Genomic DNA, 16,574 nt, shown 5'->3' with positions numbered 1-16,574 from the left:
GTGTCAACTGGGTCAGTGGATCAGCAGGGCTCACTGGGGGCATCGCCACGCTGGCCTGGGGGATCGCTGCTTCATTTCCCCACCCTGGGAAACACCCAGCAAGAGCAAAGCGGTATTCTAGGAACAAATCTTCCTCAACAGCGCTTCCCAGTGAAAACATCTAACAAATTTCCCTTTCGGAAACTACCCGGCAGTAGCCTTGGAACGACAGGGAAGGTTTTCCTCTGTCGTTCTGGGAGCCAGGGGACCAGGCTCACCTCTGACCAAAGAGTGGGGGAACCGGCGGAGTCTCTGGACAGATGTCCCCAGCCTGGGCACCTCTGCGGTGCCACCAATGGGCTCTGCCGAGTCTCCAGGTATGCCCCGCACAGCACAGATGATGGGTGACAACTTTGCATGGCGACATTCAATGGCTGTTGCTTTTATGGAATAACAAAAATGACCCAGGGCATGAGTTGCTTAAAAGCAGGATCCTGCAACCAGCCAGCATGCTGCCAGAAAGGACCTGCAGCTTTTTTTTGGGTCACTGGGATAACCTGGCACTACAGCTGCCCACTATCACTCAAGTCTTTGTTCTCATCACAGACCTCATGGCTCTGTGTCGCTGTGAAATGTTGCTGTTTCCTCCCCCATCTTTAAAAAGGGCAGTGAAAACCTGAAGAACAAAAGCCAACAGACTGAGAAGTAGTAATTAATTTCCATGCTTCAAATGCAATCTAAAAATAAAACGCAGCTTCAACGCATGCTGTTGGTAAATGAAAGCCTTCTAAAATAATGTCAGGGCCTGATGAAGAGTGTACGCTCATGAGTCATGGCAACACCAGCTGAGGCTATACAACAATTTTTTTACACAAAAATGAGCTTCTTCCAAACACACCCGTTCTCTCTCCCCACAACCAGATACTCCATTATTGCCAATTCATTGGTAAAACACTTCTTAAAACATCTCCAATGTCATTCTCTAATCCATTTACCATACAGAAGCTCCTGCTATTAACAGCATCTATTTTTCAATCTTCAAAATTGGCTGTAAATTCTCTAATGGATTAATTGTATTATTATATTATTTTAACATGAATGCATTGTTGCTGAATTATGTTGCAGCATTACAGTCTGGGCAGCCTCTATAATCTTCACGGCAGCTGGAAATGTCATTAGCATAAAACCCAAACAGGCTCATTAAACATCCCTTTCCAGTTAGAGGGGACACATTTAAGGGCCTCAGCTGACATGTTCCATTAGAGCTGGCATGGGACTAGAACGCTCCCAAAACGCATTTTTCAGTCCAGCTAAGCAAAGTCCACTTCTTAAACCTTAGAAATGTTCTGCAGCAGATCTCAGGAGGAGATACCAATGCTGCTCTACAGTGGAACACACGCTCCTGGGGGAGGGATTAAATCCCCCATCTTTGAACCAGGAGCTTCCATTTGGCAATTCAAGTATGAAAATATACAAACGCTTTAACTGCCTTCAGTGTACAAATCAGATTTGCAACTTCCAAACACATTTGAATTCTTTGAATCTGCTTAAAATGACACATCTAAACCCACTGATAATTTATAATTCCAGCAATAAAGAAGCCAACATCACCCTCTGCTTTCCCTTGCTATGAAGTGCCTTCTCCCACCATAAGCTTGGGGCTGTTTATCTAATTGTGTGGCTGAAAATGACCACTGGCTTTAAAAAAATCTCTCTGGATCTTTGGTTCCACAGCAGTAAGCAGATACACAGGCTAGTTTTGCTCCCTCTGTGGAAAGGCAAAAGGTCAAATTTTCGACAAGTTGCCTAAAGTTTTGCATGAAATCTGGTTCAACTTCTGGCCAGATTCTCAAAAGACACTAAGAAAACGCTAGTGCAAGAGAGAGAAGAGAAGCCATGGGCAATCTGCATTTAGACCTAGAATATATATTTTTTTTACTTTCAAAATTAAGAATACATCAAGTGTGTAATTTTGGATCAATGTGAAAAATAAAACTGAAAATGCGTTTTAATTTTTTATTCAGTCCTTGAGCTCAAGCAGTGTACTATTTCACCTGACCTAAAATACAAAAGTTTTCCTGTCTGCCACATCACTTTATATTTCAAATTCAAATTTTTAGCTATACTTGTTAATATCCAGTTGAAATTTGAAAGAGAAATGTAAATTCAAATAAAAACTGTTCTGACATTCATCTAGAAAATATGCTTATTTTCTGGAATTTCCTTCAGATAAAAATATTTGCTTCAGTCAAAGTGCATTTGTGAAGAGCCCAAGACCCTGCAAAGTGTCACTTCTCTTCAGAGCACGAGAATTTGTACTTTCCTCAAAAAAACCCATGAAACAGTTAATGAAGAAGCACTTATTAACTCTGAAAAGTGGCTTCGGTGTTGGGTTTTAACAAAATGGGAGCTCCTTTTTGGAAGCCCGGACTAAGTTTTACATCAGAGCTGTTTCTTTCTCTTCTCCCCAAATCTTGGAAAAGATCAGCGATTTTTGGCAACGTGTTGGTGCTCTGTGAGCTGCTCCAGCACAGCAAACCTACCTGGTTGGGACCAGCATCCAGATGGCCTGCTCACTCTCCCACTTTGAAAGGGCTGTTGGGGGTTTTCCAGTCTTAGTAACAGGCTTCATCACAGATAGAACAGGATTTTTAGGGTATTTCAGGCTTCAGGGTAACTTCAGACCCAGCTATGCTGAAGGGGAGACCCTGCTCTCGTGCTCAATGCCAACCCAGAATCACATTTCCAAGTTGTCAGAATAACAGCGTGAAGGAAGAAAAACTGTAATTACCTCCGTTCTCCACTCCTAAACCTAGAGATAGTCTGGCCTCAAAGTATAAGAGGAATTCTAACTGAAATACTAATACCTTCAACATGGGATCACAGTAGTTACTAAATAAAAATCTGGAGAACAGAACGGGATCATCAAGTGCTTTGAAACACAGTTGTTATCCTCGTTAGCCAACGACCCAAACAAAACCACTGCTTTCAAAGTACAGGCTAAACCTAGGACCTTTGTGGGCAGATTTCAATAACCTGGTAGGCACTTGGAGAAAACACCCCCAACCTCTCCATCCCAGACCACCTCCCCAGAAGCAGAGGCAGAGGCAAGGGCAGGAACGTTTGCAGGTTGTGCTTCTTTGCCTCCCCAGGCAAAGGTCTTGCCCAAATAATTTTTTTTTTTTTTTTTGGCACAACTGCTTTAACAGCCTGAGAGTTTTACATAAGAAAACACAAGAGGCCATCCCTGGTAAACCAGAAGGGAGTAGGAAGGTTGAAGAGCAGCACTGGCAACATGTTACTGAATTTCTACTGAATGGAATACTCTGGAAAGCAAAGTTCAAAATATTTACCTACTGCAGTTAGAAATAATGGGCAGTAGGAATAAAATGATCTGGACAGGGTTTATGCAGTTCCTCTAATTGCACAGATTTGCCACATTTTGTTTTCTTCTTGTTATTCATCAGAAACATTGAAAGTCCTTGCCTCTAAGTGTTGCCAAATTTAAACAAATCCCTCTGCTGACTGGGAGACTTAACTTATATAAACACATTGACATATGAAGTTTTTATAGAGCACATTTTTAAAAATTCCAGTTAGAAAAAACAAAGCACCAAGGCTTAGCATGGAAAAGAATAGCATCTGAGCATACACTGAGTGGCTGTTTCAACGCAGATTCTGGGAGTGGGGCAGCTAAAGGTTGCACGAGTGGATTTTGGTTTGGTACGCTTGATTTTCTTTAAATGGCCTGGACGAGAGTGAAAGTAAACGCATGTACACCTTCCCTAAAATGCAAACCCAGATGCTCCCTGTCGTGGCACTGTCTACACAACTGGGCTTCCCTACCCAGCGTGCAGACCTCATCTATTCCAGTTTAATAACTGCTAACAAGAGAAGACTGCTGTCATCTGTAGAGACAACTGTTAAGAGTCCTATGTGTCCTAGGCAGCAGGTCAACCCACAAACCTGCTCTGAAAGTCCTGGTCCCTCAGCCCAGCCTTTCCCTACCCAGCTGGTGATGCCCGACTCTGCAATTTATCTCTTGGCTCTTCTGTTATCCCGGTCTGCTTTGTTCAGCCCCAGTCTTCATCCCTGCAGGCTCCCCAGTCCTACACCTTGAGACGGGTTCCTGAACACCAACTTCTACATTTTTACACTAAGCAAACAAAGCTTTAAACGAAGCAGGAGTGAGTCTTCCCTCTTCTCAAGAGGGCACCCCAAGCACAAGGCTAGGGAGTCCCTGTCACAGCTGTCTTTGGCCACAGAAGAGGACACGGCTCGCTGGCTCATCCACAGGTTTTGGGGCCAGGAGCTGTGGCACCCAGAGGGCTGACCCATCCTCACTGCCCAGTGAAGAAGTTGTAAGTATTTCTAGGAGTGGGATCTGGGACGTGAATGAAGGGAGGTTTCAAAGTACCTAGGAGGAAAGGCTGAGTCTGACAGTTTGCCTTTTCTCTCTTTAGTATTACTGTCTCAGAAAACTGCCTGCTTGGCCACAGGCTGCTGTGGAGCTTCCTTCTGACATGGGACCTTCTCTGCTCGCTCTACAGGGTGCCCATGTCCCCCACCCACATGATACTGAATCCCTTGCCTCTCCTCCTTACAGCTGAGCTTTCTCCACACCCCTCAACTTCTCCTCACCATCTCCTGCTTTCCTCTTCTCAACCCAACCAGTTTCCTCTAAGTACAAATTACATGTTTCCCCCTCCCCTCTGCCCGAGCACTGCAACTCATGGAGGCAAGGACGGGGGAAGAGGCACACACCAGTTCTATAAAATGAAGGCCACCAGAAATGTGAAATGGCAAAACAAGACATTTTTCCCTATTCAGACTCCTGCAAGCAGCCAAAATGCTATTTTTTTTTTTCTGAAAGGTAGTGAGCAGTTGGCTCTTGATGAATACAGCGATTGAAAACTTGAATAATATTTCAAGTAAGCCCAGAACCTATCTTCCCTCTGGCTTCTTTATTTCAGAAGCACTTCACTCTTCAAAACATCACCAGGAAAGGACATTTCCCCAGCACGTGTACAGCACTGCAATAAAACAGCAGCACACCCAGGAACTGTTTTCAAACTCCCATCAAGGCGAGCAGAACAAGATCAAGGTATTAAAAACAATAACAAAGGTCTGGCTGAGGAGACGCTCAGCTTTCTCTCCTGCTATCTGCTTTGTTGATTCCCAGAGAGCCTGGGGTGGCTTTGAAAACCTTGTTCAGCCTCCTGGAGGCATCCCAGTTGCATCCAGCCAAGGACATGTGCTTGGGCAAAGAAAATTCACAGTTCCTTCCTGGCTTCTTCTGCCACGAGCGAGACTGCTCCTTATCAGTTATAAGAAACTGTCCCATCAACTGATATAATCTTGCTATTTTGAAGTTTGCCTGTGCTCCCAAAGCTAGAGTTGTCAGTTTTATCATACTGCTCATTGCTGTGAGGAGCTCTCAGCCCTCCACGGTAATAAAGGTTTCCACACTTTTTGTGCAAGATGAAATTTTAGGGGAGTCAAAAAGAACACTTCATACTTCTGACTATAGCATGAGCCTGGCTGAGTTTAATTTCTTTGTCTAATTCCCTGTATATAAAACTTCACTATCAGGAGCATTTGTATTGTACTGTGGGAGTTTTAGCATCCATCAAAGAATTTTCATTAGGACCTTCTGCGGTAAAATGAATTGCAATCCTGACGCTGAAAACCACTCTGTGCTGGGGGGAGCTTCACTTCTGTCCAAGAGGAGGATTAGTGTGAGAATTAACTTGCTTCTGGCCCTGCTGCAGTGCTCTGGCTCCCCTCACACAGTATAATCTCCCTTCCCATTTGCTCTGAGATTGAGTGTGTCCATAGATGGAGCCCATCTGTCACTCATGGTGCACGTCCTCAACAACCTCCTTAATATTCCACCTTCCAGCAGATGAGGTCACTCGAATGAAACCCCAGATGTGGGCTCACCTGGCGCTTACCATCTGCAACAACAGACCACCCCATGGCATGATCTTTTCTACCTGCTCTGGCTGCTCTACAAAATACCTAATGATGATGCTCACAGACAGACCAGCTGCAAGGTAAAGGCGTTAAACACCTGCATCAAAACCCACGACTTTCACCTTCAAGACTAAGTCAGCCCCAAGGCAATGTCAGATTTTGGACCTTTCTGCATAGTCGCTACAGACCCAATGTACCCTATAAACACACAGGGTATATGAAACACGCATCCTCCCAACGTTCTGCTTGCTGGTGACAATGCAATAATGAAGATGGAGGATGGGGGACTTGTTAGGCTCAGACATCACGATGTGAGTATTGATGTGCTGAAAGGAACCCTATATAATAAGCATAACATTAAGGTCCTCCATCAATCAAATTACGGATTCTCTATCTCATCTTATGCAATTATCAGGTGTCAGAAAATAACTTTTCCTAGTATCTAAACTTTGCCCACTGCACTGTATTTTAAAGCATTCATCTCTGAAAAAATAATCAGAGCTTTTAGTCTGATAAAGATATGGATACAAAATGCTAGCCCTTGGCAATCTCAAGAAAAAGGCAACCTTTCGATGTTAAATATCAGCCTGACTGACTCTTTCTTCTAGTCCTCTCCCAGAAAAAACTCCCATTAATTTAAAAGGAAGTTTCAACAGATAAGGTCATGTGTTTCGACCCTTACCACTTTTGACATTCAAAAATAATGGAATCTATTGTTGCAGCAAAAAAGAGCCCAATAAAATACTTGTATTAGTATTTATTTTTTGATAATTACTGATGTTCTATGCAGGTGGGAAACCTTGGGTGCATGCCTGTAGGACACTAATGGGAAAATTTTTTTCCAGGCGTCACATTTATCAGTGCACTAGAAGAAAATAAGCCTGTATTACAAAGTTTCATGCTGGCTCTCATTATGCCATGTCGCAAGCTTGTCCTTTGATTTATTATAAAAATTAAACATATTTTCTCAGTGAGATCAGAAGTATTAGATGAGAGGTCATGGAAATGTTGGCAGAAAAATGCTAGTTTTCTGTGTGTAAAATCTTTTCTATTACACATCCTAGGTTCAACCAATGCTGTTGAATTGCCAAGGGGAGTCTGGTAGGATCCTGGTGGATTCCCAGTTCCCCAGGGTTGAGGATGATGATCGGTTGGGTCCTCAGCTCTCATACAGTCCAGAAGTAAATCCCTCCCCCCCACCTCCTGCAGGGTGCTCAGCAAATATGACATCCTTGTCAATTTTGCTGCAGTTAGTAGCAGGGGAGCTGACAGGAATACCAATTTTGTACAGCAGCTGCAGGATACTGTTAGCTTACTAGAAATGAATTTTTTTTTAAAAAGAAAGGTTTTGGATTCAACTGAGATCAAACCCAGTACTGCAATCGGCAAACATTCCTGCAACCTGGAGACCCAGCTTTTAAATTGGTTTTTCAGACACTGAAGTCCCTCTTACCAGGGGAGGAGATGTGCTGGCATGTCTGGTAAAGCTTCCTATTTCTCTGAGAAGGGGAAATACATGTCTTTACTCTGGTTTCAAACACTGTCTACTTTCCAAATGTTTTGGTAAATGAGGCAAATCAATGTAACGCTTCTTGTAATCCCCTGAGCAGACTATGTAGGTGTATTTAAGCCAGCTTCAAACTCATCAGTCTAACCACAGCCAGTATGCAGCTCAGCCCGACCTGCTAGAGACTGGATAAACCATACAGATACATACTAGGTGGGCTGGCAACTCATAGTACCTCCTAAACTGCCATGGTTATCCTCCTAGTTGTAACCAACTAACCCAGCATGCTGGAATTAGCTTCAAAGTAGTTGTCACCACAGCATCCATGCATCTCTAAGAGCCACACAGTTTTCATAGAAATCCTGCTACACTGCACTATGGTTAGTGCCATAGCCTTTTTTTTTTTTTTTTTTTTTTTTTTCAGAAACGTGCCATTTTTGGTGACAATAGCTTCTCAGCCGCCAAGTCAAAAAATATGATCATCACTCAGAGTAATACAGCCATCTATTCCAATTCATTAGCATTTGCCTGACAAATTAAGAGACCAGCTTAAACAACACGCAGTAAAAAGCACCTTCAGGTATGAACCCTGAAACCCCTTTTTCTGCATTTAACCTCACGCAAGAATTCACACTTAGCTAAATGAGACTTCTTGTGCAATTATGGACCATTTTCAGGAGTACAGGCTTCTAGGTGCCAGAAGGTACAGTCAAGTCCTGCCTGAAAGCTTCCACTGTGCAATAAACAGGTCACAGAGCAACTGGGCTGTTATTCAAGCCTCTTCTGGCACTTTGAGGAGCAAGATCCTCACTGCTTTCTTTCTAGTTCTAGTGAGAACAATAAGAAATCAGAAGACAATTCTTTTCTCACAGACAGTCCAGGCTCAAGACTTGCAAAACCACATGTAGTAATTATTAGTCATCATGGAAGAACAAAGAAAAGAAACCTTCTAAACAGATCACAAAGCCTGAAAACAAACATGCCAGGTACAAACTTGCACCATGTGCATCAGTGCCTGGATCTGGGATCCTTGCTCAGACCACTTTACAATATAAAACTAAGTTTTTGCAGTTTTTACTTATTTTTTAATTAAGAAGAGCCTTAAACCAGAACTGTTAGAAAGCGATGGCAGAAGGAGGGGTGTGGTAGAAGGAGAGATTTGTTTTTCTCAGAAAACGAGTGACACATCTTTCCTGCCCAACGGAACAAATAATTTATGGTTACGCAAGTTACTCAACACAATGTCAACTCCTTTGTCATGTGTTTTTCTCGCTCCTCTGTTAGCACTTACAGGGGTTTGAATGTGGCTAAATCCTCCACGAGTGCTGTCCTTTCATACTGCCGTTTCCTTTAGCCATAATCTGCTAAATCACTGTAATAAGATTTCTTCTGGGTTACCCTCCAGCTCTAGCTGCAGAAGCTGAATATACAGCTTCAGTGAGCTGCTGCTTTAATTGTAGCGCACCCAACATGTTGTTCTGGGGTTTTTTTTAATAAGAAAAAGCTGGTAATAAAGCTAAACATCTCTTTGAATCTCAGCAACCTCTCCAAGCCAAGCTTCAACAACCTTAAAGACATGTATAAATTGGGGCTGCATTACAAGTTTTTAGCCTGCTTGAGCAAACAGTTCCAGATAAACAAACCAATCCAACTGTGACTCTTACCTGCTGAAGTGTGCTTAAATTTTTCACTCTTCTTCTTCCTCCATTTCCATGGCTTAAAAAGCCTTCCAAGAGTGGCAAATTTGCTTCTTCTTCTGATTGGAGGCGTGTGAGTCCCAGGTACTAGAGAATCTGAACGCATTGCAGCCAGTCTTTCCACTTCCTCAGCTGTAGTTCAACAAGGAGAAAAAAAAAAGAAAAAAAGAGGGGGGGGAGAAGTGAAATAAATGCTTTAATAAATTACCAGAGAACCACACAGATGGTCAAAATTTTCCATGGTTACAGCAAAGAGTAAAAAAGGGGGAAAACTGTAGTCCTCATTATTTTGATGCTATTTTCTTTCCTTTCTGTGGAATCCATAATCTACTGTAAAGACCAGTATTAACAATCAGATTCAACAGGAATGTGGACTACTACAATAGCAAAGCTATAATCTTTAACAAATTGTTCTGCATCGCTCTAGACAGGTGGCAGCCCATCCGCCAGCCCTTCCTGGGGAACTGCGATGGAGACTGGAGAACAGAAAGCTCCAAAAAAATGATGCAATACTGCTTAAAAGAAACACTGCAAGTCTTTTTTATTTTTTTTTTCCGCCCAATGGAAAGAGACATTTCCATGAACTAGAATTTATCAAGAGCAAGAACTCTGATAAATAATAACCCTCTGGTATCATTACAGTGTCCATTAAAACTGCCTGGGTTACAAAAGGGGCTGCATTAGGAACTCTCTAGTGACAGGGTGCTAAAAATGCATAGATTCATAGAATCGTTTAGGCTGGAAAAGACCTTTTAGATCATCGACTCCAACCATTAACCCAGCACTGCCAAGTCCACCCACAAACCATGTCCCTAAGTGCCACATGTACACATCTTTTAAATACCTCCCCATCAGCCTGTTCCAGAGCTTGACAGCCCTTTTGGAGAAGGAATTTTTCCTAATATCCAATCTAAACCTCCCCTGGCACAACTTGAGGCCATTTTCTCTTGTCCTGTCGTTTGTTACTTCAGAGAGGAGACGCATCCCCCCCCCCCTCCCCCAGCCTACATCCCCCCATCAGGCAGCTGTAGGGAGCCATCAGGGCCCCCCTTGAGCCCTCTCATCTCCAGGCTCAACATCCTCAGCATCCCCCCACCAGCCTTGTGCCCCAGCCCCCTGCCCGGCTCTGGACATGCTCCAGCACCTCAACATCCCTCTTGCAGTGGGGGGCTCAAGTCTAGTCCTGTTTTTCTGCTGGCTCATTCCCCTCCAATTCTTATACTTGGCTTTTAACACAGGGATTTTGGGAATTTTAACAGAGTCCACACTTAGGGCTGAGTTCCTTGGGGGGGATGGTTATGGGTTTTCACTGAGCTTCTGTTGTGAAAAAAATCAGTTTTCTGCAACTTTTACACTATGATGCATCATGATAGTCTCAATACCTACAAAAAAATCTGAAGAATTTAGACTACCCTTCCTCCCCAATGACGGCAAGAGAATTCTGGGGGCAGCCACTTGGCACAGTTACATTGCAAGGTCCCCCCCTCGCATTTTCTGGGAAAATGTATGCTGATAGTTTTGAGAAATGACATCCCTGTGATTAGAGACAGAGGAAAGCCAGGACCACGAAGGAAAACACCAACAGGGGGAGGGTACCAGTAGCCCAGGACAAAGGGTCTCTCCATGCTACAGCTGCCAGGGCTGCAATAAGCTCTCCCAACCCTGGGCTGAAGCATGCACTCTCTCTCCCTAAAAAAAAGCATCTGCGTAACTCAGTCAGCATACAGGAGCAGGGGTTGTGTCCCCTTTTTTTTTTTTTTTTTAAGGTTGTAGGTGTTTGGTTTTGGTTTGTCTTTTTCTTTTTTTTTAAGGGGTACCGTTTCCCAGACTTGCGTTGTAATGCGACGCTGCCAGTAAAACTGATTTGAGCGGTTTGCACACACACCGTCTGGATTCATAACGACAGGACACAGATCGCCACCTCTCCTGCTCTGGACACAGCAGCCCCATGTTTCTATTTCACCTCTAGTATATTAAGTATTAACCTCAGCCATCAGCATGGGCTCAGGAACCTTAGCAAGAACATTGCTCTGAAGGGATGAGCACATCCACTCCACGCTGACAGAATATCCAGAGATTTTGGCTGGCAAATTCTTACGTGTCTCAATGGAAATTTTTCCAAGGCTGTAAGTGTGCCAAACATAAGTCAGTTTTCATGGGAACAGCCAGAAACGCGCTTCTAACACAAAGGAGGTTTATTATCAGAACTCCAAAATGAAATACTATTTGAGCCCTTCAGGTTTCTTGCAAGAAGGTTGGTTATTTTGTTATTGCGGGGTTTTTTTGTTCATTTTGAACATTGGCAACCCAATCCCAATCCTTTTTCCTGTAAAATATCCCTGCCAGACACAGTTCCCTGTAACTGTCTGGGGGGAAAAAAGGTAGCCAGCAAGATACAGAGCGCCCAACTGTTTCAGTGGAAATGGTTAAAAACACTTATTCTTTGGGGTAACAGAAAGACAGACATTCCTGAGAACATCATCTTTCCATTTAAAGCAAAGGAAAAAAAAGGTAATCCGGCCAAAGCCTTTCATTCTGTTCCAGCTCTTTGTGCCCAAGTGCCTCGAGAAATACTTTCTTACCCAGAGAAGCCATCACAAGGCTCTGCCCTGTACAGGGGCTGGGACATGCTGCATCCAGGCTGGAAACTGCTTGGTTATGCTGAACAAACCAGGAGGGTAAAAAGAAGAGGAAATCAGAAATTTCCGTGTACTTTCTGATTTCACCAGAACCTGCTGGGCTTTGAAGACCAGCACAGGGTACAGACCACCTCCCTCTAGATGCAGATCCAAAAGGATCATGCCTTTTCCCCTTCCTGTATTTTATTTTATTTTTTAAGGATGCTTCTAGTTAAAGCACATAAGATCACACTGTGTTCCACTGCTGTGATTTTTTAGAAATGGTGCTAAAAGTAATGGGCTGGTATTGCCTTTGCTGCCTTACTCGGCGGATACAAGGCGTAGAAGCGGCCCATTGAGCAAACTGGGAATGACACACCACAGCTGCTGGATTAGGCTTCCTGCTGCACAAACCCACAGCTGAAACGTAATGAAATTCCTCTTGCTGCTCACCCTGTCTCCTTTTCCCCATCACTGAGCCACCGTTTCTGCTACCCAGGTGCCTCAGTTACTAAATCTGAGTTGCAACAACTCTCTGAGAGCTGGTACCGCTCTCAGCTGGTACTGCTGAGGCCATTCCCTGGAGAACTGACATCCCTTAAAGATTCTCTCCTTTCATAACATACGTCCCCTCTGTCCCACACCAGCTGTGCTCTCACTGCCCCTGGGAAGCTTTTCCCATTCAGGGTAAACAAGTATGGATTCACAGTCAGGCAAAACCAACACTGGAGTCAAAAGGAATTTACCCAAAGGGCGGGTTCATCATTTAAAGCCAAACACAGTGTCAAAACTGTTTCCATATTTTCACTGCTCTTCCCTGAATTTCAGTATCATCTCTCACTTGCATCTGTGCCCCAGGAGTCCTGCTGTGCTCTCCATCAGCCATGAATGTGGCCCTTCTCCTTCATCCTCTCCAAACACACACAGCTCCGAGCTAATGCAAGTAACAGCTCTTTTTCCCTCTCGCTTCTATTTCTCGGAAGGACCACCTCATTTTTTTTCATGACAAATACTCTCAAGAGCACTGCTAATTCAAAGCATAATAATCACTGGCTAGGAATGAAGCACATTAGCATAAAGCCATGACAGTTTTAATACAACGAGAATAAAAGCAGACCACAATGCGAGAAGTAAACGCCAGATTTCTGCGCTCTTCTTTGCTGCAGCATCTTTTGCTGGAGCTGGCCGTGTTTCTCTGCCTTTTTGACTCCTAATGACTATCGACTGGCTGTGGGCTGTGACACCCACTGCTGACAGCAGGCTCCGTAGGCTGCTTTCGCATGCTTGCTGTTCCCAAAAAAGGTGGTACTTGCACGAATGGAAACCAACCCAGGCCTTGCGCTTTTTTTTTTTTTTAATTATTATTTATTTTTGGCCTTTAAAGAGGCAAGCGATCCCAGCAGTCCCCAGCTTGATCAGTCTGCTGAACTGGGACAGGGAACTGCCACGTGCATTGGTGCCTGTAGTGACATTGCTGAGGTCTCATCCTGAGGACGGTGCTGCAAATGTGATGTTTAAAGGTCGCAGTTGCTGCTGATAGTCGGTGCTTCTCAGAACTTACTCTGACTTTTTTTCCAAGACCTGAGAGATCTTGCCAAGACAGATTGGTGCTGGGACCTGCACTTAGGGCAAGAGGGTGATGCACTCCCCTCCCACTTTCTTCTGTCCGAGCTGTCATCCCAGAATAACAACTGGGAAACTAAACCTGAGAGCTTTTCGTGGGCTGTTTGGCTGTGAGAGAGCTCTCAAGATTTTACTGTAGTCCCTAAGACATCTGAAGTTCATATAAACTGAAGCACTTAAGCCAGACTTGTTGCTTTAATGAGGAAAAAGCACCACAAATACAATTGTTTTGCATCTAAGTAACGTAAAAGAAATTTTACAAACATGATTGAAATATGCTACAAAGACTTCAAACACTAGAAGGTCTAAAAGTTAATTTCTTCTCTCACAACCCACTCCCATTTATGTTTTGTTTTTTGGTTTGGTTTTTTTTTTTTTTTTTTTCATTTTGAAGCTAATCCTGCATTTGAGGGCATTTTTGGTCGAAATCGCTTTGAAGTTTGTGGGCTGTAATGTACTGCATGGACACCAGACCTGAACAAAATTGACAAGCTGAGGAAGCGCAGTTCGAAAAGCAGTTCTTCAAAACAGTTGATGTACCAGTCCAAGAAAAAAGGGGCCAGGCCATCTCGGACCTGCCGTGTTTGTGCTGATCAGCTCCACACATCCTGCCTTAGGTGCTGATTTCCCAAAGGTCCACTAAGAGATGACAATAGGGGTCACCTGCTTTTTGGATTTCAGCAGTGTAGCAGGCAGATCAAAGGCTCTCCCCAAGACCACAAAACTTAGGAAGTTTTCCTGGAGAACGACGACCAGTTTTGTCATTCCCATGCCTGTCTGGGAATCACAGCATCTATTAATGTTGCTGATACATAATACACCCAGCTTCCACTCTAGACAAAACCACCACATCCAGGTACACAGCAATTTCACTGCTGAAGGCTGAATCCCACCCATCCCATCCATGATCTTTACCACGACCTTCCTCACCCGTAACCGCACTGGGTTTTCTCTCAGACCATTTCTTAACACCCCACACTCATAATCAGACACGGGCAGTTTACTTCGCAAAGTTAGATCTAAGCCTTCCTCGGAAACAGCAATGGCTACATCCTGCTTTCTGTGTATTTGCACAAATCTGTACTAACAAGCTGAAAATTACCTTGGCCCTAAGGATGCAATTAACTAAATGTGCTATTTTATTTAATGACAATAATTTTATACAAATTAAAAAAAACCCCAACATAATACTCCTTATTCCCAATCCATGTCTAACCAGTCTTTATTCTGCAGATTGGTTTCCAACAAACTCCTGTTGCAAGGTTTCTTTTGAACTCTGCGCCCCAAATATCCTTCACTTCAGACTGCACAGACCTTATTCTATGAACTTGGTTCAATGCAAGATGTAGATGCATCATGCATCTTTTTGAAATGACAGGAAACCTGACCGACTTACTAGCTGAGCACTCATGTCTTCTCTTTACCTGCATGGGAACACTTTCAATTAAAAAAACACATTGTTTTTCTTTCAGGAAAACGGTTCATTTTCCGCTTTTCTATTATCATCTGTTCAGTTATTTCCCTTTAATTTCCCTTTGCACCTGGAATTAATTTTCATCAGCCCTGCCTTTACTATTTGAATTGCCCATTTAAACTTTTCCCAACTTCTCAAAGGTCTGTTTTCCAATGAAAGACAAGGCATGGCATGCAGCAGTCTAAACGCAGTCTTGCCAAACGAGGATGATTACCTCTTCGGTTGACAACAGCTCCCGCTGGATGTACGCATTTGCAACGGCACTGACTGGGTTGGCGTAGTGGGTTTATGAGCCATGAAGAGGCTGTCAGTAGCCCTGCTTTGCATGCGAAGCAACACTCATATTTTCCAACCCCTGCCAATTATTCCTGCAACCTAGGGGTGCAGCACTTTGCACTGTATCTGTAAACTGAATCTCTCACACTTCACCCTTGCCCGTGTCAGCAGGGTATCAGACTGTGGTACGGCTCTGCTCTCTGCTACGATCCCTCTTTCTCAGTCTACTTATTTCTCTTGTCAGAACAGAAGTGCAAAGAATAGCTTTGGAAGTCCAATCCCTTTAGGACCCTGCTTTCCACTTCCCCACATTTTGACGTAAAACATTAATAATTCATGCTGAATGCAATATGAAAGCCATTTTTTTAACCTCTGCAAACTATGCTGCCCTGCATGCAGCACTCTAAATATGTCTTTATTGATAAGCAATCTCTCCAAACACCAAGTATTTTCTGTATTATAACACAGTACACAAGATCCTTACTTGCAACAAAAGCACTTCATCACGTTATGTCATCAATAGCTACCCTGCAATTATAGAGAATAAGGATTGTTAGATTTCACCGATATCAGCTATTCTGTGTATCCCTTATTCCTTTTATTACTCACTGGGTTTTCCATCTCTTAAGGGTTTATTGCATACAGATTTGAGACTAAATCCAATTAACAGTACTGCAGCTGCCTGGACACTGGAGCAGAAGCCACAGGTCTGTCCTGGACACCACACTCACACTATGTGGAGACTCAGCAGCTCCAAAACAGGACCCAGAGCAGCCACTTAGAGCACCACCAAAAGCCAAGCAAGAGAAAAAGCAGGGCCAGCAGAAGCAAATCAGATATCCTGCTTTTCTTGGCTCTACAGGAAGGCAATTCTTCAAGCACCAGGAATTGCTCTAGTAAGAAACTTTAGCTTGAAAGGAAGGGAAATTTTACTCTTCCTAAACAGCAAGCAGGGAGGAGATGCACAGTTTATGCTTTTAAGAAAGCCGAGGAAGTAGGATGAGATGCAAGGACCTTTTTGTTAGAGCAGGTAGAGCACTCCTCTGGGAGACAGGAGAATCAGAGGGTCACTTTCATCCTCTTGAGAAAGCTCAAGCCTACATCTCACATTTTCCTTGGGAACACTACGGCACTTCATACTATGATGGATGGGAGAGCACTCCCAATCCGTCCCACTAAAAGTGTGTTATTTTAAAGAATTCAAGACCTACTGCATCTGAAAGAAAGCATGAGTGAAGCACAGCTGCGGGCAGTTAGGGCACTCATCTGTCAGCACAAACACCCTTCTCCCAAGATAATTCCTGGGCTTTACTCCGAGTTAAATAACCCACAACCTCTTTCTGCTTCACTCATGGATTGGAAGAAGCTGCTGGTCATAGCTGTGATTTGTTGAGAGCCTGATCCTGTGCAGTTCTGCCAGGGAG

At 43.6% G+C, this 16,574-nt stretch overlaps 1 protein-coding gene across 1 annotated transcript in view; it reads right to left on the bottom strand.

The window, feature by feature from the left end:
- The window catches only part of PHACTR1 (phosphatase and actin regulator 1), a 303,624-nt gene that overhangs the window by 120,418 nt on the left and 166,632 nt on the right, over nucleotides 1-16,574 (bottom strand). The window contains exon 2 of the mRNA XM_037380131.1: nucleotides 9,127-9,291. Within this exon, the coding sequence (XP_037236028.1) occupies nucleotides 9,127-9,291 (165 nt within the window). The remainder of the gene's footprint in view (nucleotides 1-9,126; nucleotides 9,292-16,574) is intronic.

The sequence above is a fragment of the Falco rusticolus genome, chromosome 3, assembly GCF_015220075.1.
Source record: "Falco rusticolus isolate bFalRus1 chromosome 3, bFalRus1.pri, whole genome shotgun sequence".
Lineage (NCBI taxonomy): Eukaryota > Metazoa > Chordata > Aves > Falconiformes > Falconidae > Falco > Falco rusticolus.
Note: the sequence above shows the minus strand (reverse complement) of the source record. Positions and strands in the feature narration are given on the sequence as shown.